Source organism: Notechis scutatus, chromosome 13 (genome assembly GCF_049901735.1).
Source record: "Notechis scutatus isolate UNSWTSFEM ecotype Mainland chromosome 13, rNotScu1.2, whole genome shotgun sequence".
Taxonomy (NCBI): Eukaryota; Metazoa; Chordata; class Lepidosauria; order Squamata; family Elapidae; genus Notechis; species Notechis scutatus.
The window spans coordinates 6,507,729-6,530,600 of NC_142021.1; the positions used below are offsets into that span (position 1 = coordinate 6,507,729).

At 44.5% G+C, this 22,872-nt stretch overlaps 1 protein-coding gene across 4 annotated transcripts in view; it reads right to left on the reverse strand.

The window, feature by feature from the left end:
* Positions 1-2,323: 2,323 nt before the first annotated feature.
* CLTCL1 (clathrin heavy chain like 1) overlaps positions 2,324-22,872 on the reverse strand; it is a 53,408-nt gene continuing 32,859 nt past the window's right edge. The window contains exons 19-34 of one of the 4 annotated variants that reach the window (XM_087942433.1): positions 21,832-21,977; positions 21,202-21,385; positions 20,708-20,900; positions 19,495-19,652; positions 18,340-18,504; positions 16,740-16,847; positions 15,514-15,681; positions 15,202-15,351; positions 14,140-14,271; positions 13,274-13,384; positions 12,002-12,172; positions 10,191-10,412; positions 8,544-8,564; positions 6,258-6,333; positions 5,550-5,580; positions 2,324-3,888 (exon numbers count right to left, since the gene is read on the reverse strand). In XM_087942433.1, coding sequence (XP_087798559.1) covers positions 5,558-5,580; positions 6,258-6,333; positions 8,544-8,564; positions 10,191-10,412; positions 12,002-12,172; positions 13,274-13,384; positions 14,140-14,271; positions 15,202-15,351; positions 15,514-15,681; positions 16,740-16,847; positions 18,340-18,504; positions 19,495-19,652; positions 20,708-20,900; positions 21,202-21,385; positions 21,832-21,977 — 2,028 coding nt within the window. In that variant the 3' untranslated portion in view covers positions 2,324-3,888; positions 5,550-5,557. The remainder of the gene's footprint in view (positions 3,889-5,549; positions 5,581-6,257; positions 6,334-8,543; positions 8,565-10,190; positions 10,413-12,001; positions 12,173-13,273; positions 13,385-14,139; positions 14,272-15,201; positions 15,352-15,513; positions 15,682-16,739; positions 16,848-18,339; positions 18,505-19,494; positions 19,653-20,707; positions 20,901-21,201; positions 21,386-21,831; positions 21,978-22,872) is intronic. The other 3 variants (XM_087942434.1, XM_087942431.1, XM_087942432.1) reach the window with 3 other exon arrangements.

The window sequence follows — 22,872 nt, forward strand, 5'->3', positions numbered from 1 at the left end:
GAAGGTGGGCCCGGCTGGCTGCATGGAGCGGAATGAGCGCCAACCCATGGGAAGCGTGCACGGGAGTGGAGGGCTTGCATTCACACGAGCCGTCGCTTTGCACGGAGGGGGAAAGGTGATGGCGTGGATGCCAGCCTGTTTCCTGGCTTACGTGGAGCGGAGTTGGGCGCCACCCCCCACAAACCCAGGAAAAGCGTGCACGGGAGTGGAGGGGTTGCATTCACACGAGCCCCGTTTTGCACGGAGGGAAGCTGGTGGCGTGGATGCCAACCTGGCTGTGTGGAGCATAGTAGGCTCCACACACACACACACACCCCAATGTGCACAGGAGTGAAGGGGTTGAATTCGCACAACTCCTCGCTTTGCGTGGACTCCAGCCTGTTCCTGGATGCGTTGGAGCGGAGTGGGCATCGTGCCCCCTGGGCAGCATGCGCTCACACGACCCCCGCTTTGCACTGAGGCTGGTGGCGTGGACGCCAGCCTGTTCCTGGCTTTGTGTGGGTTTTCTTGTGCCCCCATATGTGGGGAAGGGCACTTTCTTTGCAACCCAAACTACCAAATGGGGTTATTTGGGGAAGGGGGGTCAGGATCAACCCGAGGTGAGGTCTCCGTACAAGGAAGCTCGGTCCCATTTAGCGGCGAGGAAGGCGGCCAGGGTTCTGCTCTTTGCTTCTTCCGCATACCTGTGCACGGGACAAGTGGTACCCCCTAGTGGCAATGAAGGAGATTTCAGAGACTGAGGTTTTAAGGGTGTGCGGCCCTCTAGCGGTCCCTAAAAGAATGACACTGGGGACTTCCCCATGTACCTGAGGGTTTACCTGTTTCCTGTTTACCAGGGATGATTAAATTAACAGACTAACGGAATTGGGACCTCTGAGATCTTCTAGTCCAACCCCCTGCGCACCAGTCCAGCTAAGGTTCCCGAGATTGACTATACACTGAGCCACGGACTAAGCACACAGGCTGCTGAGAAGACTGGATCTCTGGGGAAGCCTAACAGGTGGGCTCAGGTACAGGTAGTCCTCGACCTACGACCACAATGGAGCCCAGCATTCATGTTGCTAAGTGAGAAACTTGTCAAGCGTCCCCGTTTTACGACTTTCCTTGCCACGTGTGTGAAGTGAATCCCTGCAGTCGTTAAATGAGTAATGCGGTTGTTAAGTGAGACTGGCTTCCCCACTGTACTTTGGCTTCTCAGCAGGTCATGTGATCCCAGGGACACTGCAACCGTCGTAAATACGAGCCAGTTATATCAAGCATCCGGATGTCAAAATCACGTGACCAGGGAGAATGCTGCAACGGTCGCTAAGTGTGAACAGTGGTCGTAAGTCACTTTTTTCAGTGCGGTTGTAACTTTGAATGGTCACTAAATGAACTGTTGTAAGTCGAGGGCTATCTGTACAAGCATGTTGGGGGAACTTCTGGAAGAGTGGAAGGACCAATTAGGCAAAATCACAATGGATGTCAGATCCGTGTATCTGCTATTCTTCAATGGAAGGTGTGTGTATGTGGATATAACTTATCTGTTCTGATCCAGACTTCCTGAGACCATAATTAAGCATATGCTTAGTCCAAACTCGTTTTATTTCAACGCTGGGAATTACGTTCATTCCCAGCCTGTAATGAGTCCTAGTTTCTCGAGATAAGCACCCACCTTTCTCTCCTTTGAATTGCTGCCAACAACTAAAGTGCCAAATGAACTGCAAAAAACCAACCGAAGTACAAAGTCCACACAGAGCTTCAAGGTTTAATCTGAACAGAGCGAACGACTTTGCTTCCTGCAAAGGTTTCTCTACTGTGGTTAGAATGCACTATTGCAGACTAATTCTGCCAACTGTTCGATTCTGTCTGGCTCAAGGTTGACTCAGCCTTCCGTCCTTCCAAGGTGGGTAAAATGAGGAGCCAGACTGTTGGGGGCAAGAGGCTGACTGTGTAAACCGCTTAGAGAGGGCTGGAAAGCACTGTGAAACGGTATATAAGCCTAAGGGTTATTCTATTCTATTCAATTTTAATTCTAATTCTATTCTATTCTATTCTATTGCCATGGTAGTGCGGTGTTTTGAATGCAGCATTGCAGTCTAATTCTGCTCACTTTCAGCAGTTCAATCCTGACCAGTTCAAGGTTGACTCAGCCTTCCAAGGTTGGTAAAACAAAGACCCAGGTTGTTGGGGGGCAATACGCCAACTCTGTAAACCACTTCGAGAGGGCTGTAAAGCACTGTAAAGCGGTATATAAGTCTAAAGGCTATCGCTTTCTTCATGGGGCTGCCAGATCCTCTGATCCCTTGCGGCCCTATCGTTGTGAACCACACAGCGACACCGGTTTGGTTTATGTTTATAATTGAACTTCCATAATAGTCATGATTAGCACAAGATCCATAGCCATAAAATATACATGGTTATCTAATTTTGTAGTTGTGGTTGTTGTTTTAAGTACATAAAACCTTTAACGATATAAGTTCTCTGAAGAAATGGCACCAAAGTATAACGGGTTTCGGTCACCGTTCTCTTATCGGGGGAGAAGAATGCAAGAAATGCAGGTGGCTTCATCGGACAGAATTCTGGCAAAGCCGGAAAAAAATAATAATAAAAAATTGACTTTCTGGGGTCAGTTCAGGATGCCCGAAAGACTTAAAGGCTCTGTTCAAATACAACCAGAAGAGAAGTTTTCAGGGTTGAGATATGAATAAGCAAAATCTTAACACTTTTGCTAGAATTCTCCTTAGCGTCGGTGTGATCCTGGTTGATCCAGGCCTTTGTTCTAACGTTTATAACTCAGCCAGGAACACGGATACGCCGATGTTGGCTTGCAAACCCTGGTAGTTGCATTTGTTTTTTGGGGGGTGGGATGGGGTGTTTTAAATACCAGTTAACCCCGTTTGTTGTCCTCGCCCTATGCTACTACAGAAAAAAACATCAGGGAAATACCTGCGGCGAAATAGGATCCAATTTATTCTCCAATCAAAAGAGTTTCAAAAACTACTCCAAGAAGCATAGAAGCATTTCTCCCACCCCTCCCACTTTTCTCTCTCAGTGGCCTTCTATCAAAACTACGACTCTTTTCCCACGCTACGCACTTAAATTCCCTTTTTTTTTTTTTTTGGCCAGGTATTACAGACAGGAGGAATGGTGGAAGGGGAGCAGCGTGACATGTGATTTTAAAAACGTGTCCCTCCCACCAGGAAGTTCCCAATTCCCAAAGCTAATTCCACCTTATTCGTCCGACTGCAGCGTTTGCTAAGAGTACCTTTGTAAGCATTAACCCCTGGATGCTGTCCAGAAACAACTGGATTAGCAAAAGAACCCCCCCCCCCAAAAAAACAGATTCTGCAGATGAAATAATAATAATAATAATAAAAAAAGCAACAGCAAGATCCTTCTTCATTTCCTGGACATCTTCTCCCTGCTCCCACCCAAACCCCAAATCTCCTATGGCCTGAAGAAGTTATTGCTGTCCTAATGGAGCAGAGATGCCACCTACGATCTGGAGAGTGCTTTTCAGGTGGCCGGTACCAAAAATAAAATGAGCGGGACAGGGGAAGCCGCCTCGTGGAAATTTGAAATGGAACAGGACTTAGCAATAAATTAACAGCGTCCTTTAGAGGTCTCTGAGCCACAGAGGGCGCAGGAAGGCGGTCAAGCCAACGGAGAAGGTTGTCTGGTGCCTTCTGGGACCAAAAAAACCTTATGAAAATAAAAATAAAAGGGAAGGTGGGACGGAAAGAGAAGAAGAAGAGATGACCGGCGAAGAGGTCGGTCGCAGTGCAAGTTACATGTTGAATCCATAAACCGGCGGCTGGCCGAATCCTGGCGCTGTCGGGTATGCGTACGGAAAGTTGGCCTGGGGAGGAACGCCGTTTGGGCCGGCCGTCAGCATCAGTTGCTGGCCTGCAAGGAGGCAGAGAGGATGGTTAGAAAACGGAAAGCCATCTCACCTGGACAGAACTGTGTGGATTTGGGGCCCGGAGACTAAATCATAGGGTGAATGGTGGAGGGAACTAGGTAGGTCTAGATCAGGGGTGTCAAAACTTGATTTTCATCCAGGGCCGCATCACAGCTGTGGTTTGACCTCAGGTGGGAGTGGCCAGCTCAATGTCACTCATCGAGGCTCCGTTTTCGGCCATGTCGGCACTCCAGGGCTTCGTTTTCGACCACAATAGCCCTCCCGGGCTCAGTTTTCGGCCACAACGGCCTCCTGCAGCCCTCTGCCAGCGAAAACAGAGTTTGGGGAGGCCTTGTACAGCCCACCCGTGGTCCGTTTTTGGTTGCAACAGCCTCCTGCAGTCCTCTGCCAGCGAAAACGTGAGCTCAGGAGGGCTGTGCACAGCCTCCCGGTGCTCCCTTTTCGCTGGCAGAGGCACCACGGGCTGGTCCTTTGCTGTTTTTGAGGTGGCCCCTGCAGGCCCAGATCTAAGCATCCCCTGGGCCGGATCCAGGCCCCGGGCTTTGAGTCTGACACCCCTGGGTCTAGATTATCGAAGAGAAGGAGCGGGGTTTGGGGTGGGATTCAAATTTTTTAACAATGAGATCTGTGGGCGTGGCCAAGTTGGTGAGCGTGTCTTGGTGGTCATGGCTTGGTGGTCATGCGACTGGCTGGGCGTGGCCAACTCAATATCACTCACATCGAGGCACGCATCTCCTCACCTGGCCTCTCGTGACTGTGGGGATGCTGCAACAGTCGTTAAGTGTGAAAAATGGTCATAAGTCACTTTTTTCAGGGCCATTGTAACTTTGAATGGTCACTCCACACAAGCAAAACTACCAGTAAAGGAGGGGGAAAAAGGTCCAGAGAAGTTCCTGAGACAGGAAGTCTAGGCCTGCCAAGACTGTGATAAGGGTTAACGGAGAGGCGGTTTCTGTAAGCAACACCAGAATGTTTCCTTCCTGCCTTCCTTACAGGATTAGGCCAGTAATTTCTTCTAACAACCGGTTCTCCGAACTGCTTAGAATGTTAACAACCAGTTCCTAGTGAATAGGTGTGAACTGGTAGAATCCCAACCCCTGGGTGGGAGGACATTCATTGCTGTCTTCCAATACTTGAGGGGATGTCACGGAGGAGAGGACTGGCCTACTCTCCAACGAAGCTGAAGGAGCTTTTGGGTGAGGTGCAAAAGGTTTTCAAGGGGTGAGGGGAAGGCCAAGAAAAATCCAGATGCCTTCTGAAAAAAGAGCACCTTCGGGACAAACGACAGGAGGGTGTGAGCAATGGAGCCCACGGGAGGAATTAACTACAGAGTAGCATGGGGAAACCAGTACCTCTTCCTCCTCTTCAGTTGGCACAGTTAAGCACGTAGGGTTTGCTTTGGGCATCTAAGGTGACGGAAATCTAGATTAAGGGAATCTTTTAATGTTACGGGACAATATAGAACCCCTGCAGGAACGACGCTGGAACAAACTGAAGTTAGATCTGTTAGTTCTTCACCCCTGGCCTAAGCGGAGAATTAATTCTGCCACACGTCAAACACATAGGCGGGGGGGAGTTAATGATAGACATGCCTCATGCAGGGAAATACCCCCCGTGTAAATGCCATGCCCGCAGGCGGACTGACCTCTCCCCTCAGGAGCTTCCTTTAATGGAACCTAGAAGGCAACAGTCAGTAAAATCTACCTTCTGCCAAATGATCTCAGTGAGGTTTTAGGTTGGTTGAGAAACACGGCTTCGTGTCCTCAGGCAAAAATCACCCACCCACCTATCCACCTGCCCCAGATTTCATTCCCCGACTTCTTGCTCCTTCTGGAAGGAAAGTTCCCCCCCTTTTCACGAGATCCACTCGAGTGTTGGGGTGAAGGTGCTGAAGGAGGAGCAAAGAGACCCCAACCTTGTCCACCTTCCAACATGGAGCTCCCTACGTAATTATGGGCCTGACACACTCTCTCTGTCTCTCTCTGTCTCTCTGTGTGTCTGTGTCTTTCTCTCTCTCTCTCTCAACCTGAATTGCAAGCTGGTTCTTGTACAGAAAAAGGTAAGATGGACCAGGGAACTGGCTCAAAAAAACCTCTCAAATTTGTAAACCCCAAGAAACGTTGCAAGACTTATTCGAAGTAATCCAGAACTGTATCAATGACTGTCTCTTAAAACCTTAGGGGGGGAAAAAATAAACTGAACTAAGCTAAATTTCTTCTAGAATACTTGTTCGTAACCCTACACCACGTAGGAATTAGGAAAAGGGAGCGGAAGAGTTCAAGATTAAAAAAGAAGTCATCTAAATTCACAGAAGGCCCAGGAAACGAATACTAAAGGTATATATTCCACTTACCAAATACTATAGGAGTAGGTTCTGGTACTTGCTCCTCGTCTTTCCTTAGGCTTTCCGAAGCGTCGAGTTTATCCACCTAAGTTATAAGAGGAAAAACAGGATACGTTTAGAGAAGGCCCTGAGGCTAGCCTGAGTTTGGTGGCCATCCTTAACCTTACCTTTCCCCAGGTAAGCTCCAAAACTCTTAAAAGGCAGATTCCATTTCAAGTTGTCACCTGCCAGCTGCTTCTGTTTTAGAGGTCTCTGGTAGACACATTGCCTGTTTGGAAGCTAACTGCTAAGGGGTGGAATTTGCTTAGGATCTCTTGACTAAGGTGCAAACAAGGCTGGGATAGTCAAGGGGACAGGATTAACCAGAGAGAGCTGCGGCTTTGATCCGCTTTCAGTGTTCTCAGTGGATCCCAAGAGATGAACCACACAGGGAAAAGTTGGGGGTGAGGGAGCACCTTTATAAGGTGGGAGAGCAGGTGTGATGGGTGGTCCTTGCCAAATGGCAGCTGGGCAAATTAAACCTGCTTTAGAACCCCTCTACATCATGCATGGGATTGATCTCAAACCACTCATCTATCAATAGGTAAACTGGCAAGCTTTCCTCTTGAGCCCTTTTCTGATGGGAAGAGCCAAGAATCCCTAGGAGGCGGGAGAAGAGCAGGGGCGGAGTGAAGGGAGCCCTCAGCCTAGAATCGTTAACGTTCTCACAAACGGTCTAAGCCCAACCTCTCTTGAATTCCGCTGACCCCTTGTCGCCCGCCAATTTAGGCGGGACATTCTCACGGTGCGGCCAAAAGCGTTCAGGCTTTGTTAATAGGAGGAATGTCTTTTGGGAAACTAGCGGTTAGGTAGACGCTCGAGGGATGGAAGTTAAAGCAATTTATGGTAAAAAGGAGGGGAAGTTTATTACTGTGTACTAAAATTAGTTCTTATTTTAAAACCGGACTTACGGTGCATGCGGTTTCTCGAAGACCGAAGGCTTAGTTAGACGCTTACCACTTGCAAAATCCAACCAGACTTCAACCTGGAAAGGGCCACAATGGGCACTCCTCTTTGGAGTGCAGTCTATCTTATTATTTATTTAGTGAACAGATTGGATGGGGGTGAGGCTATACAGATAGTGTTCGACTGTTGTTTCATTTAGGGACCGTTTGAAGTTATCATAACGCTGAAAAAAATTGATATGACCATTTTTCACACGAACGTTGCAGCATTTCCCCCATGGCCACATGATTGACATTGGGCTGTTTGATTACTGATTCATATTTATTGTCAACTCAAAAATATTTCTTTTAGAGCTGCCAGCAGAAAGAGAGTGGAGGGAGTAGTGCATTCCTTAGATAATTTCTAGGCGACTGAAGCTTCTGGCACGCAAGAGTATTATTGGAGAGCATGATTGATGACTCCTGCCTATGGATGTGTCTCATTGGAGAATATACATCCATGGGGTGGGGGGAAGACCAGGGTCAAGGGTGAAATGAATGATGTGTTTCAGAATCGGCTACACCCAGGTAGCAAGGCATGTTCACTCCGAATAATTTTGTTTTAAACTCTGAGAGAAGTGGCTAGAGACTCATGAATTAAATGGGGGTGGACGCTGGAGCCCTGACATTTATGATGGTCCCAGTGTCCCTGGGGTCACGCGATCCCCTTTTGCGACCTTCTGACAACCAAAAGTCAATGGGGAAGCCAGATTCACTTAACGGCTGTGTCGCTCCCTTAACGACAGAGACTGACTTAGAACTGTGGCAACGAAGGTCATAAAATGGGTCAAAACTCACTTAACGGCGGTCCCTCAAAGCAACAAAAATTGTGATTGTTAAGTCAAGGACTACATGTATTCTCTTTTGATACTTTCCACAGAATAAGTAGCTAGGTAAAATTTTTTCTTCTTCTTCTAACAGCCAGAAGTACTTTAGGTAAATCTTTAATTCCAGGATAGGAAAGCTGACCCCTGGATTAAGAATCCTTCAAGAATGATCCAGTATGTCAGATACAATATTGAACATATACTATACTCTTGAATGCTTTTGGTAGTCTTCAGTGAAAATCAGATGTTCTTACAAATAAGTAAATATTTTGGGTTTTCCTTCCCAATGAAGCAGATGGAAGTCTGGCTGGATTTTTCCAAGCTCTTTATGAAGTGATATTTACTATGATATTAGTTTAAATGAAGCTAAATTATTCTGCTTTTCGGGTGCAAGCTACAGTGAGACGGCTGGATCTTCAGATCTACTTTTAAGGACACCAGTTAAAAACAACAACACAAGTGAGTAAAACTAAAGAGACCGTCACCTTATTAAACAGACCATCAACCTGTAAAGAAAATTAAAGAGGGGAATATTTAAAATCCAAAAAAAAAAAAGAGGCCACAAAATCGAGTTCAAGAGAAACGCAAAAGAAAAGGTAACATTGTAGGGAGAAATGGAAGAAGGCCATGGAGTTAGGAAGGAGAAGCAAGAAAGGAGGACACAATATGTGAGGTTCTACACAAGCTGCCTTTTACTCAATGTTTAATGTTGATTTACAAACAAGATAATAATAATAAATATTAATAATCATCATCATCATCATCTGTAACACCATCAAACATCCAGATTTGCCTGTCCCAGGTCCTTGGTGAGGACTCGATAGGTAGACAAAAATGCCAAACCCAGTCTGAACATCTGGCTGACTGTGTGATGAATAATGAGGAGGAGGAGGAGGAGAAGGAGAAGAAGAAGAGGAGGAGGAGGAAGAGGAAGAAGAGGAGGAGGAAGAGGAGGAGTCCTGGGATGAAGTGATCCCAATGAGGAAGCCAGATTCACTTAAGTGTGACTAACTTAATAACTCTGGTGATTCACTTAACAACGGTGGCAAGAAAGATCATAAAAATGGAGCAAAGATCTCTTAATAACCATCTCGTTTAGCAACAGAAACTTTGGCCTACCTGTATTCCTAGGCCATAGAGAGCTTCTCAATTTATTTATTTATTTAAAAAAAAAATCCCAATAGCTCCTGGCTCCAGGCACCTAATGCAGCCAGCCTACCTGCTGTTGAAATTGTGCCTGCCAGGCTGAGACTAAAGTTTAATTACAGGCATTAGCAACCCAGGTCTCCAAAGAATGATCAGCAATCAACAGCTTTAATTAAGCAAATGAGGCATCGGTGTTGATGGTCCCCTAGCACTCAAGATGTCTAAGTCATCCAGTAAGCTTTTGACAAGTTTTTTATCTATCTATCTATCTATCTATCTATCTATCTATCTATCTATCTATCTATCTATCATCTATCTTTACCTATTTCTATATTTATCTATATCAATCTATATCTATCTCTACATTTACATCTGACTATCTATGTCTGTCTATTTATTTTTATCTATTTCTATCCATCCATCCATCTACGTACATCCATCCATCCACCCACCCACCCATCCATCTATCTCTCTACCTATTTCTATTTATCTATCTATCTCTACTACATCTGTGTCTGTCTATCTATTTCTTTTTCTTTCTTTTTCTTTCTTTCTTTCTTTCTTTCTTTCTTTCTTTCTTTCTTTCTTTCTTTCTTCTTTCTTTTTCTTTCTTTCTTCTTTCTATCTATCTATCTATCTATCTATCTATCTATCTATCTATCTCGATCTATTTCTATTTATCTATTTATCTATATCAATCTATATCTATCTCTACATCTACATCTGACTCTATTTTTATCTATCTATTTCTATCTATTTATTTCTATCCATCCATCTACATCCATCCATCCATCCATTTATCTATCTTTTACCTATTTCTATTTATCTATCTCTACATCTACATCTGTGTCTGTCTGTCCATCTATTTCCATCTATTTCCATCTATCTATCTATCCATCCACCCATCCACCCATCTCTATCTACATCTATATTAGTCTGTCTATTTTTGCAAGACCCCCTCCTTGCAGAGAAAAAGCTGTACTTACTTTGGTAAGATACTCCCTCATCACCTGAATGAAGTAAGGCATCGCAAAGTCCGTAATGTTGTGTCGCCACGCCAACTCCAGGACCACATCTGGATGCAGCAAGTCATAGCACGTGAAGAGAGAAGCTGCAAAACACTCTTTTTTGTCTTCCTCCAGGAACCACTGAAGGAGTTTCTCTGCCAGCTCAGCGTCTTTGGACTCGGCCGCATATTGCATGGCATCCTAAGGAAAAAACAACCGTGTCAGTTGAAATAGCTCTTCATTATTTTTATGTAAAATAACCGTCAACCGTCAATGTGGGGATGTACATAATTTTGTAGTCATTTATTTATCGTTGTCATGTTTATGTAGTGTAATATTGGAGGTGCAGACCTTCTGAGAGCTGTATGCAATGAAATTTCATTTTAATGTATACCAATTAGTGTGCATTCAAAGTGACAATAAATTCTATTCTATTTCTATTCTATTCCATTTCTACTTCTATTCTATTCCATTTCTACTTCTATTCTATTCCAATTTCTATTCCATTTATATTTCTATTTCTATTCTATTCCATTTCTACTTCTATTCTATTCCATTTCTACTTCTATTCTATTCCAATTTCTATTCCATTTCTATTCTATTTCTATTCTATTCCATTTCTACTTCTATTCTATTCCATTTCTACTTCTATTCTATTCCAATTTCTATTCCATTTATATTTCTATTTCAATTCCATTTCTATTTCTATTCTACTTCATTCTTGTTCTGTTCTCTTCTGTTCCCTTCCAATTCTTATTCCTATTCTATTCACCATCCCATTGGCACATGCAGTGAAAGGAACTCCTGAGACCTTATTTTACCCAGAGTATAACTTTACTGATCAATCCATATAGACATACACTGTAGTAGAAAGCAAAGCCAGTTCTGCTTTTTGGCATGAAAAGCTTCATATTTAAAATCCACCCTTTCCCCTCCGCTGGGCCACCCACTGTCCAGGATCCACCAATCTAATACAATCTCTTTGTTTTGGGAAAGGCTCTCATCGTTCGACCTTGAAGTGTCGAGATTCTCCCAGGCCACAGACGGTACACATACATTCCTTAGTCCCCTCCTAGCCACCCATACAGTCCAGTCATTCCTCTTCCCCCTCCTGGTTTGTTTTCTGGCTGCGAACTACAGTGCATAGCACAGTGGTGGCTAACATTTTTGGGCTCCTGTGCCAAAAATGGTGTGCACACGCTCATATGCCACCACCCAGAAGGCAATGCACGTGCCACACCCCACACCCTACGTATACGCGCACAATCCTCCCCACGCCCCCTTACCTGCACTGTGCCTCACAGCTGATTTTTGGCCTCCCAGAAGCTTGAAAAAAGTCTCTGAAGCTTTTCAGGATGGATAATAGGCCCGTTTCGTCACTTCCGGTATTACAGGAAGTGACCAAAGGGGCCTATTATTCATCCTGCAGAGGCTTTTTTCAAGCCTCTGGGAGTCCGAAAAAGGCCTCAAACCAGCCAAAATATCAGCTGTGAGGCGCGTGCATGTGTAGTGAGGTAAGTTTGCCTGTGGCTCACATGCCGGCACAAATGGCTCTGCGTGCCACAGGTTCGCCATCACGGGCATTGCAAGTCCGGCCTTGATAATAACAAACGCCAGACAGAAGAGAGATCCTAACCAGGAGTTGTAACAGTCCTTGATTTACGACAGCTCGTTTAGGGACCATTCAAAGTTACGATGGACCTCAAATAAAAGGTACTACTTACGACCCAGGAATCAAAACCCCAGAACTACGCCTTTCCGCGCCCGTTTGGTAAAAGATGCCAACTGACCTTATAAAGCCGATCTTTCTTGCAGAGTTCCACGCTCTGTTTCCATCGGTTATTGCCTTTGTACAAATAGGCGGCGATCCGCCGGAACTCAATTAATTTGTGCTTTTCAAGACGCTGAGCCAAGGTGATGTTATCGAAGTTGTCGTAGGCATCGATAGACGCTCGCAGGCCCTGTTAGGAGGCAGAAAAGGACCAGGTAGGGGTTAAGAGACCTTGCTGAAAAGACCCAGAGGCCCCGTGTCTGTTTTTAATTATTACATTGTATGCCACCCGATTCCTGATCGTTCCCCCCCAAGTAAAAATGTTTATAGGTCATCTTCGACTTAACAATTCGTTCAGTGACCATTCCAAGTTGCAACGGCACAGAAAAATGTGACTTGGGACAGTTTTTCACCCTTATGACCGGGGCGGATCCCCGCAGTCATGTGATCAAAATTCAGATGCATGGCCACCGACTCGTAGAGGCTGACTCTGCGAACCGCTTAAGAGAGAGCTGGAAAGCACTGCGAAGTGGTATATGTCTAACTCTACTGCTATTTTCTTCCCTCCCTCCCTAGGTTAGAATGCAGCATTGCAGGCTAACTGCACTGCCCACTGCCAGCAGTTCAATCCTGACCGGCTCAAGATTGACTCAGCCTTCCATCCTTCCTAGGTCAGTAAAATTAGGACCCAGATTGTTGGGGGGCAAGAAGCTGACTCTGCAAACCGCTTAGAGAAGCTCTGTGAAGCGGTATAAAAGCCCAAGTGCTACTTCTATTACCATTGACCTTTCCTTTCCTTTCCCTTCCCTTTCCTCATTTCCTTTCCTTTCCCCTTCCCTTCTCTTTCCTTTCATTCCCTCCCCTCCCTCCCATGGTTAGAATGCAGTATTGCAGCTAACTGCCTGGTGTTCGATCCTGACCGGCTCTAGATTGACTCAGCCTTCCGTCCTTCCGAGATCCGTAAAATGAGGACCCAGATTCTTGGGGGCAAACCACTTAGAGAGGGCTGTGAAGCACGATGAAGCAGTATATAAGTCTAAGGGCCATTGCTATTCCATGCAAAATGGAACTATGAATTCTACAGATGGTTATTCCAACATTTTTAGATGACTCCTGTTGACTAAGGGAGTCTTGACGCATCTATGGGTCCACCAACAAGAACAGAGGACTTATTGTTTATATTCAACCATCACGTATGCCGGAGCAAGCTGCAAGAAATTCAGGTGGTCACGAGATCCAGGCTGTATCCACACACCGTTGTTAGGTGCGCAAATCTCCTTCCAAAACTCACTTGGTAATCTTCCTCCTCGGTCAGAAGATTGTTCAGTGCCTCGTTGACCCCTTTGTTGTTGTGATTCTGGACCGAACGCAAATAAGGTTTCACGAGAGGTAGCTGATTAACCTACGGAAGAAAGCAAACATTTAAGGCAAAAAAAAAAGACATTTATTTATTTGGAAAACTCATATAGCCACCTACACACTCACAGAGATTCTAGGCGGCTTACAGAAAATAAAAACACAATGTAGATAAATAAATAAATAACAATAAAATAGTAACCCACCCAAATCTTTGATAATGTTTGATGGGTGCTCACCAAAATTCATCATCCAAGCCACTGTAAAAATGGAAGCTTGCCTTTTTCCAAACCCCCCCCCCCCCAATCTTGCAAGATAAAATGTATGGAAAACATCTGGAATTTAAACTCCACAAAACACTCGGGTCCACTTATATAAATCAAAGCAGTGTATCTCAAAATTAGAAACCTTCCTTTTGCCTTAGACCAGGGGTCCCCAAACTTGGCAACTTTTAAGACTTGTGGACTTCAACTCCCAGAATCCCTCCTCCGGTCACGTTATCTCCAGGAATTTTGGGAGTTGAAGTCCACAAGTTTGGAGACCTCTGCCTTAGCCCAAGGCTCTCCAACCGACAGGCCACGAACAAGCTGGGAAACAGGAAGCCCAGCTGGAGGTGAGCGGCAGGCGAGCTAAACCCAAAAACATTCCCACTCTCCTTTCCCCAGACTGTGGGAAAAAAAAATGGCCTTCCACAAAACCGGTCTCCGGTGCCCAAGAAGTTGCGGGATGGCTGCCTTAAGACCATTCCATCTGAACTGAGTTATTGGCCGATTCTTTGCAGAAGTGGGTCTTTTCACTCACCTTGGCGAAAAAGCTGACCGTCCTCGTGTGATCCAGCCGTGGAGATAAGACGAGGAGAAGATCGTTGATCATCAACGGTTTGTAATCCAAATAAAACTGCAGGGCTCGGTAATACAACTCCACGTTGGCAACCTGGAGGATTAAGAATCAGTGGAGAAAAAAACGGTTAAGCCTCTTAAAATGGGACGTTCCATTTAACAATCCCCCCAACGTTGAAGAACCCATTTCCCAAGACTTCAACCATGTGGAACAGGTAGGTGTGGTGTTAGCCTTCCAATGAAACTCCCCATTTCGTTCAGCATTCAGAAACAAAGTTCTTAACATTAAACTTAAAGATAAGGAAGAATCAGAGTACTACTTAACATGGGACGTATTGTATAATTGGATAAAAAATTGAAACAGAGATTAGTGTTAAATAAGGAAAGAAGATCAACAAAACACATATATACAGAGATAGGGGAAGACGTAAGAATAAACAATGTAAAAAAGTATATTTATGAACTGTACATGAATTGTCATAGGGTACAATAAGCAGTGAAATTATACTAGGAAACAGTCAATATAAATATAAATCGTAATATATAAATATAGATCGCAAGGATACAAGCGACAAAGTTACAGTCATACAGTCACAAGTGGGAGGGGAATGGGTGATAAGGAGTGATGAGATAATAAAGATAGAAATTAGAAGTATTTTATATATAAGTAAAGAATATTATTACTACTATTATATATATATATAAATTGACCACAATACACTGTTTACTAAATATTTATATGCAGAGGTGGGCAACTATGGCCCCTTTATAACTTGTGGACTTCAACTCCCAAAATTCCTGAGCTAGCATGGCTTGCTCAGGAATTCTGGGAGTTGAAGTCCATAATTCATAAAAGGGCCATAGTTGCCCACCCCTATGTTAAAGAAAAATGTATAAATGAATAATTTAAATAAAGGAATGTCCTTCTGTCACTCTTGAATGCCCTCCCGCAGCAACTTCAACTGGTCCAATTGTAAGAGGGAACAAGTCAAGCCACAGCACCATCAACATTATAGCCGTTCACCTTGGCAATGATGTCCTTGAACTGTCCTTCCTTCCAAGCATCCGTCGGATGGTTCATCATGGTAATTATTGCGTTGTCATATTCTTCGTATTTGTCGTAGAGGAAGACAAGCTCTCCCCAGAGGTGGGCATGTTCAGCTGCTCTAAGGACCTTGAGAAAAAAAACACGAGAGGGTTTGGAAGTCCAAAGAGTGAAAAGGAAGACAAGTTGGCAGGAGCTGAGGGCAAGGAGGATGGGAGTTTTAAACATTTAGTCCCTAACCGTTGGAAGAAGCAATATCAATATTTACTTGACTTCAGGAACGTCAAATACCTTTGGGATATTGACTCTGGACCAGAACAGCTCCAGATGTTCTCTCATCTTCTGGGGTTTATATTTGGAATATAAAATAGCAAGTTCGGTAAACATTCCCATGTGGGCCCGTTCCAGACCGAGAGCTGCTTCCAAGAGACCAATCAGTTCCTCAAAGTATCCGCGGCCCTGCGAGTCAAGAACACAGCAGGTTTAAGCAGCTTGGATGGATCACATTTTGCAGATGAACAAGATCAGAAGACAATCCACTGAACCATCTGGACAAACAGTCAACCAGAGAAACAATCAGCTGCTCAGAATTTAAACATAGATCCAAACAAACCACCAATCACATGACCAACTGAGCACACTATATAAGCTGAAGAGGAACAGGACAAGGAAATCCTGCTGATGACGTTACCTAGTCTGGTCACGAAACGTCCTGAAACTAAAATGAAACAAGATTGGAGAGGAAAGCCACTGGCAAAATCTAAAACCCGACCTGTGAGTGTTTGCTATTATTTTAAAATCCCCTGAACTGCCTGTGTTCCCAGAACTTCGGAAGGACACTTCTTAAGAAAGGGGCAGTTCTACTCACAGAGGAGAAAATTCCAAACATTTTTTTTAAAATTTCATTCATTGAACAAAAACTACAAATTAGAAGAAGCAAAACAAGAAAATTAAAATGTGACAGGGTATGATAGGCACCACACTGCCCTTACGCACACATCCTTGGGACCTCTTAAATATGGAGTGAGGTTCACAGAAATTAACTCAGAATGAAAACTGAGACAATTGAAATCAGGTAAGATATTCCAAACTCTGCAAACCCTGCTACAAAAAAAATGAATTTTTTACAATCAAGTTTAGAACAGTTTAAGTTTAAAGCAGTTGTTCGCACGCGTTATGATAAAAGCTAATACTATTTGGACAGGACTAAAAATGAGCAAGAGAAACGTATTTATCGGGGAGATTAAAAATGGAATACGGTATGCCAAATTTCATTCTAAAATGTAAATAAAAATTCAGCTAAATGTGTACAACTTCCAGGAATGGTCTCCAGGTTCTAAGGTTTGGTGGGATTTTTAAAAATGCTATATTGTCTAAAACGAAGCTGGTTTGAGGTTCATTTGAACCACAAAAATATAATGGCTGATTTTTTTAACTTTAGCAGTTCAGTGGGAGGAAGCTTGACAGAAGCACCTTTAATAAGTTTGATGCCATCATCAAAGTGAAAGGTATCGTACCTGGTAGTAGCTTATCAATTCTTCAAGTTCATCTGCGTGAATGACAATGTGCAAGCCACATATCTGCGCAAGACGGAACTCCTTTCCATTCACACAGGCAAAACACACCTGCAACGAAAGACACTCTTAGCAAAAAGGAACAGTCGAATCCAGTCATTCAGTCTGTCAGCCAGATGTTCAGGCTGGAATTGGCATTTTTGTCAACCTACTAAGTCCCTCCCAAGGACCTGGGATAGACAGAGGCGGTGGTGCGATGGTGTTAAGAGGTATCGTCACAGGATGAAATTGACTGATGGCGATTTTGTCAATACCGATGACAAGTGGTGCTCCAGATGTTTTTGGGATCACACCCCAGGTGTCTACCACTATTGGTACTGAGATATATATGAATATCAATAGCTCGGCTTGGTTAGTTAGGCTGCTGAGTTTGAGCGCCGAACTTGGCAATTTGGTTGCAAATGTTTTGTCACTGTTCGAGGAGACGTTGTCAGTGTGCTTTCAGTTGGGCTCATCTGTCAGTGCACTGGCCTTTTAAGTTCCTTTGTGTGATGCAAACTGGCGTTGGTGTTGTTTGTTCAGACCAATGCTAACTTGCATCATCACACGAAGGTACTTAAAGGCCAGTGTTCTGGCAGATGAACACAACTCAAAGCGCGCTGACGATGTCTCCTCGAACAGCGGCAAAATGTTCGCAGCCAAAGTGCCAAGCTCGGCGCTCAAACTCAACAACCTAACGATTAGTATTATCTTTGCTTTAGTGTTGATTATAGAATTATTATAAGTTCCCCCAAATCACAAAGCTGCATCTCACTGACTTTGGCTGTATTATGCGGGGGAATTCACTGGAAGAAGCAAAGAGTTAGTGGTAAAAGGAAACCAAGCCGCCCAAAAACATGGTGGCTGGACACCATCAAAGTGGGCCCTGGCCAGAGTATAGAACAGCTCAAGGAAACAGTGCCAGGCTGGAAGATCTCGAGAGACCTGCCCCATAGAATCGGCAAGAATTGGACACGACTGAATGGATATAACATCATTACGGGTACTCCTCCACTTACGACCATAATTGAGCCCAGAATTGATGTTGCTAAGTGCGGAATTTGTTAAGTGAGTGGGTTAGGGCCCCATTTTACAATTTTTCTTGCCACAGTTGTTAAGTGAATCACCTAACAACTGTTATTAAGTCAGTAACACGGTTGTTCAATGAATCGAGCTTCCCCTGTTGACTTCGCTCATCAGAAGGTCACCAAAGGGAATCACGTGATTCCCTGGGACGCTGCAACAGTCCTAAGTACATGCCAGTTGCCAAGCATCCGGATGTAAATCACGTGGCCAGGGGGTTGTAAGCGTGAGAAAACGGTCGTAAGTCACATTTTTCGGTGCTGTTCTAACTTCGAACATTCGCTAAACGAACTGTTGTAAGTTGAGGACTTCGTGTACTGTATCTGCATATCGACCGCCGCAAAAGGGATTGTAAAAATCAGGTCTGGTCCCATGATGGCCTATTTAATGACCGGCATGACTTGATTCCAGGCTCAATGATGGTCTTAAGTCAAAGACTAGCTGTGTCTTTCCCCCCCTTGAACAGTGCCAAGCAAGTCACCTCCTTCCACGTCCTGGTGCTGTTGGCTTTGCGAGCGCTATCGACAGCTACTTGGTACTCCCCTAGGTGCACCAAGGTAGAGGCCAGGCGCGCAAAATTCGACACGTTATTGTAGAGCAGCTTGGCCGCATCATACATCCCTTCCTCGTAGCAGCGATCGCCAACCTGAAAAGGAGACAGAAGGCAAAGCCAACCAATGACAAAGGCGCACAATGTGAGTGCCAGCCTCGGCATGCTAAGTCACAAACCATGAATTAGATAGAGTTGGTCTTTGCTGTTCTTCTTAGGGTTTGCCCAACCTAGTTACAAGGTCTGCTTGTTTGGCCATGCGTTACCGGTGCTTGATAGCAATAGAGCTCAGACTTATGTACCGTTTTACAGTGCTTTAGGGCCCTCTCTAAGTGGTTTACAGAGTCAGCCTCTTGCCCCCAACAATCTGCGTCCTCATTTTACCCAACTTGATAGGATGAAGGCTGCATCAACCTTGTGCCTGATCAGATTCGAACTGCCAAACTGCAGTCAGCCGGCAGTCAGCAGAAGTAGCCTGCAATACTGCATTCTAACCATTGTGCACCATGGATGGATGGAAGGATGGACAATATATACAGAGTCAGCCTCTTGCCCCAACAATCTGGCTTCTCATTTTACCCACCTCGGAAGGCGTGAAGGCTGAGTCAAACTTCAACCTGGTGAGATTTGAACTGCCAAATTGCAGTCAGCCGGCAGTCTGCAGAAGTAGCCTGCAATACTGCACTCTAACCACTGCACCACCGTGGCTCTTATGATGCAACCAGTTTTTCTTCTTTTTCTGCGGTTTCCTAGTTGTTAAATGTTTTCACAATCTGCAAATCGCCCAGACTCTCTTGAGAGTCAGGCAACTGATGCCATTTAACCATTTATTATCATTATTAATCGCTACATCATGTCATTTCTTAGAAATGATGTTTAATGAATTGTGCTCAAAGTTTAAACCCTCCTCCAGTCGTTTTAGCTCAGAAATTCTGGGAGTTGAAGTCCACAAGTCTTAAAACTTGCCAAATTTGAAGACCCTTGGTTCAAACCCCCAAATGAAATTTAATATTGTCAGCTGCCCAGAGTTAACCTGTGGTAAGGTAAGCAGCCAATTAATTGGAGAAATAAACACGTAAAATGTACCTGCTGTATGTGTGCATTGTTAGGGCCGCTGACAAATTCTTCTAGCTCTGAAAGTCGGTTTGTTTTGGCTAAGGCAAAAATCAGTTCTGTCTCAACATAAGACTCTCTGGCTTTCTTCTGAGCCATTTGCAAGAATTTGACCAGGTCCTCCCAGTTATCTTGAACACAAAAAGAGACAACGAATAATTTATTTTAAAATTACATTTTCAGGATGTCGAGCATTTGCAAAAACCAGCCGTGGAAGGAATGGAAGAATGCTGCTCCCAGCAATGTGAGGTTTTCTGATACATTGACAAAGTGATCCCATACAGATTAAATATTTTAAGAAACTATTTCTTTGGTATCTTTATGTTTTAAGCTATAGGTACCCCTCGACTTACAACCACAACAGAGCCCAAAATTTCTGTTGTTAAGTGAAACGTTTGTTCAGCTGAGTTCTGCTTTGTTTTAGGATCTTTCTTGCCACCATTGTTATGTGAATCCCTGCAGCGGATAAGTTAATAACCCGGTTGTTAAGTGAATCTGGGCTTCTCCGTTGATTTTGCTCGTCCGAAGCGCGCAAAAGGAGATCACGTGACATCAGGACACTGCAAAAGGGGATCATGTGACCTTGGGATGCTGCATGTATGTTATAAATACATGCCAGTTGCCAAGCATCTGAATTTTGATCATGTGATCAAGGGGATGCTACAAAGGTGTGAAAAATGGTCGTAAGTCACACTTTTCAGTGCTGTTGTTAACTTTGAACAGGAGTTATACAAACTGCTGTAAGCGAGGACTACCTATAGTTTAAACAACTGTGTACATTGCCTCATACAACAACAGGCGTTCAAATTTAGAGTGTCACACAGAGATTTTTCGAGCCAGATTCTACATGGTCACATTTTTAAGCAAACCAATGCAACTAATAACTTAAAATAATCTGCCTGTTTTAAAAAAAATGCTTTTCTGGATTATAAGCAGACTCCCTATTTAAATCTGTGTGTTTTAAATAGATATACCTATCAAAATATGTACGCCGAGGTAATACGAACATCACAAAGTGCAGAGGGGAAAAAAAAGAAAGAAAAAGTAAAGCATATTCTTACACGGTTTTGAAAAAAAAAAGAGACTGGAGCAATTAGAAACTGTTACATATCAAATGGTGGCTTAGTTAAGAAACGAGGGGGGAAAAAATTCTGATATTCAGCTGCAAATCAAAAATTGGGTTTACCGTTTCTGTTCGCTGCCTCCACCACCTCCATATAGGCAGAAGGATCGTCAGCCTTTATGTAAGAATCTATCGCTTCCTTCACCAAATCTTTCTGGAGCTGGGCTCTGCCCAGCTGACTCCACACAGCCGGCTCGTTACACCTCTCGGCAAATTCGTAGGCACGGTCCAAATTGCCGATGTGTTCTATCAACACCTATAAAAAGGGTACAAGGTGAGATTTCAGAAGCCCCCTTAGGAAAAAGGGGTCGAGGTTTTTCAAGGGAGGAGGCGGGCCAACCATCTGAACCAGAGGGCACAGTTGCCCAAGTTTTAAGACTTTGTGGACTTCAACTCCCAGAATTCCTGGCTAAGGAATTCTGGGAGTTGAAAGTCCACAAGTCTTAAAAGTAGCCAACTTGGGGGAGATCCCAGATTTAAACCAACACTAGGAAGGAAAAGGGGGAAAAAATGGGAGCTCTCTTTGAAGGTGAATCAACTGCCGATTTCAGCCCCACCTGAATGGCGGAAGTGTTGACGTCGAACTTCCGGAAGATGGCAAAGGCTTCCTCGAAGAGCTCATTGCTGATGGCAATGTTGGCGATATCCGGAGCATCATAGTTATCCAGCCGGTTGATGTACTCCATCACCCGAGTGCGGTCGGCTTTGATGGCCGTCAAGATCAAGAGGTTCTGCAGATTCCTTGCGAGAGAGTTCACAAGGAAAGGGTCAAGCCAGCAGATTCCAGCAGTAGAATCAATTTACAACAATTCCATTAGGTTGGGATTAGATGATGATTAGTTTAGATTTAGATTGGGATTAGTTTCAGTTTCAGTTTCAGAGCAGCGACCAGCTTTACTCCAGAACCGTTGAGCTAAGCCATGCCCAGGCTTCTTGCTGTCTCCTTCTTGCCCACACAGCAAATACTGTTTGACTTTCCAAACAGCCCTCAACTCTCTCACACACTGACAGGATGCTAGCCAGATGAATACCGATGGACGCCGGTAGGCAGAGGCAGAATTCCCCCCCCCCCTTATTTTCCTCCCCAAAAACTAAGCCTGACCACGTAGTTTTGTAGCGAAGAGCGGGTACCCTGCTAGTTATGTCATGTAAAGATGCCTTTGGAAGGTAGAAACGGCCTTTCCTACCTGTGCTCGCTAAAGACCGAATTATCCAGGACGATCTTTTCCAGCAGCTCAATCAGTTCGTTGGGGAGGTCGGCGGTCATAAACGCCTTCACTGTCACGGAAACCTCTTCGGGGTCTTGAGTTTCTGATAACGCCGTCTGGACAACCTGGTATTTGGAAAATAAGATTGCCGCTTACAACCCTGGCCCAATGAAGAGCAGAAAGCAGAGACACACTTTGATGGGCAGCAACGAACAGAAAGTTGGAAGTGGGAATCAGTGGGTGGGTTGGTACAATCGGGACACGAAATTCTTCAGAAGATTTGCTTAGCAGGCAAGTTAGTCATTCAGCCGTTAACTGAATTGGTTTTATTTATTTATTTTTCACCCAAGAGGAAAAATTCTGCTTAGAAGTTTCTTCTCCAAATAGCTGTGCCAAAATGAGAAGGAAAAGTCGTGATTTGCCTTCTCCCTTGTTTTACACAATAATGCAGGGATGACGGACCCCAAATTTATCTGGTTATTATTATTTATTCGGTATAGAGTGTCCTGCTTGAGCAGGAGGCTGGGCTAGAAGACCTCTAAGGTTCCTTCCAACACCATTCTGATTGATTGATTGATTGAAGCAGGACTTGCTTTGCGGTTGGGTGTCCTTAGAAAATAAAGAGCAAATCAGCCATGCTAATCTAATTTAAAAAGGAAAGGGTGGACAGTATAATGTTTAAGGTTCTGGCCTACAAACCAGGAGGCTGTGAGTTCTAATTCCGCTTAGGCATGAAAGGATGACTTTAAGCCAGTCACCAGGAGATGGTGAGTTCTAGTCCAGCCTTAGGTATAAAAGCTGGCTGGGCGACTTTGGGCCAATCACCAGGAGATGGTGAGTTCTAGTCCCTCCCTAGGCAGGAACGCTGGCTGTCTGACTTTGAGCCAAGCACTAGGAGGCTAAGAGTTCTAGTCCTGCCTTAGGCACGAGAGCCACCTGCGTGACTCGGGGCCAATCCCTTTCTCTCAGTCCTGCCCACCTCACAGGGTCATTGTTCTGGGGAAAACAGGAGAAGGAAGG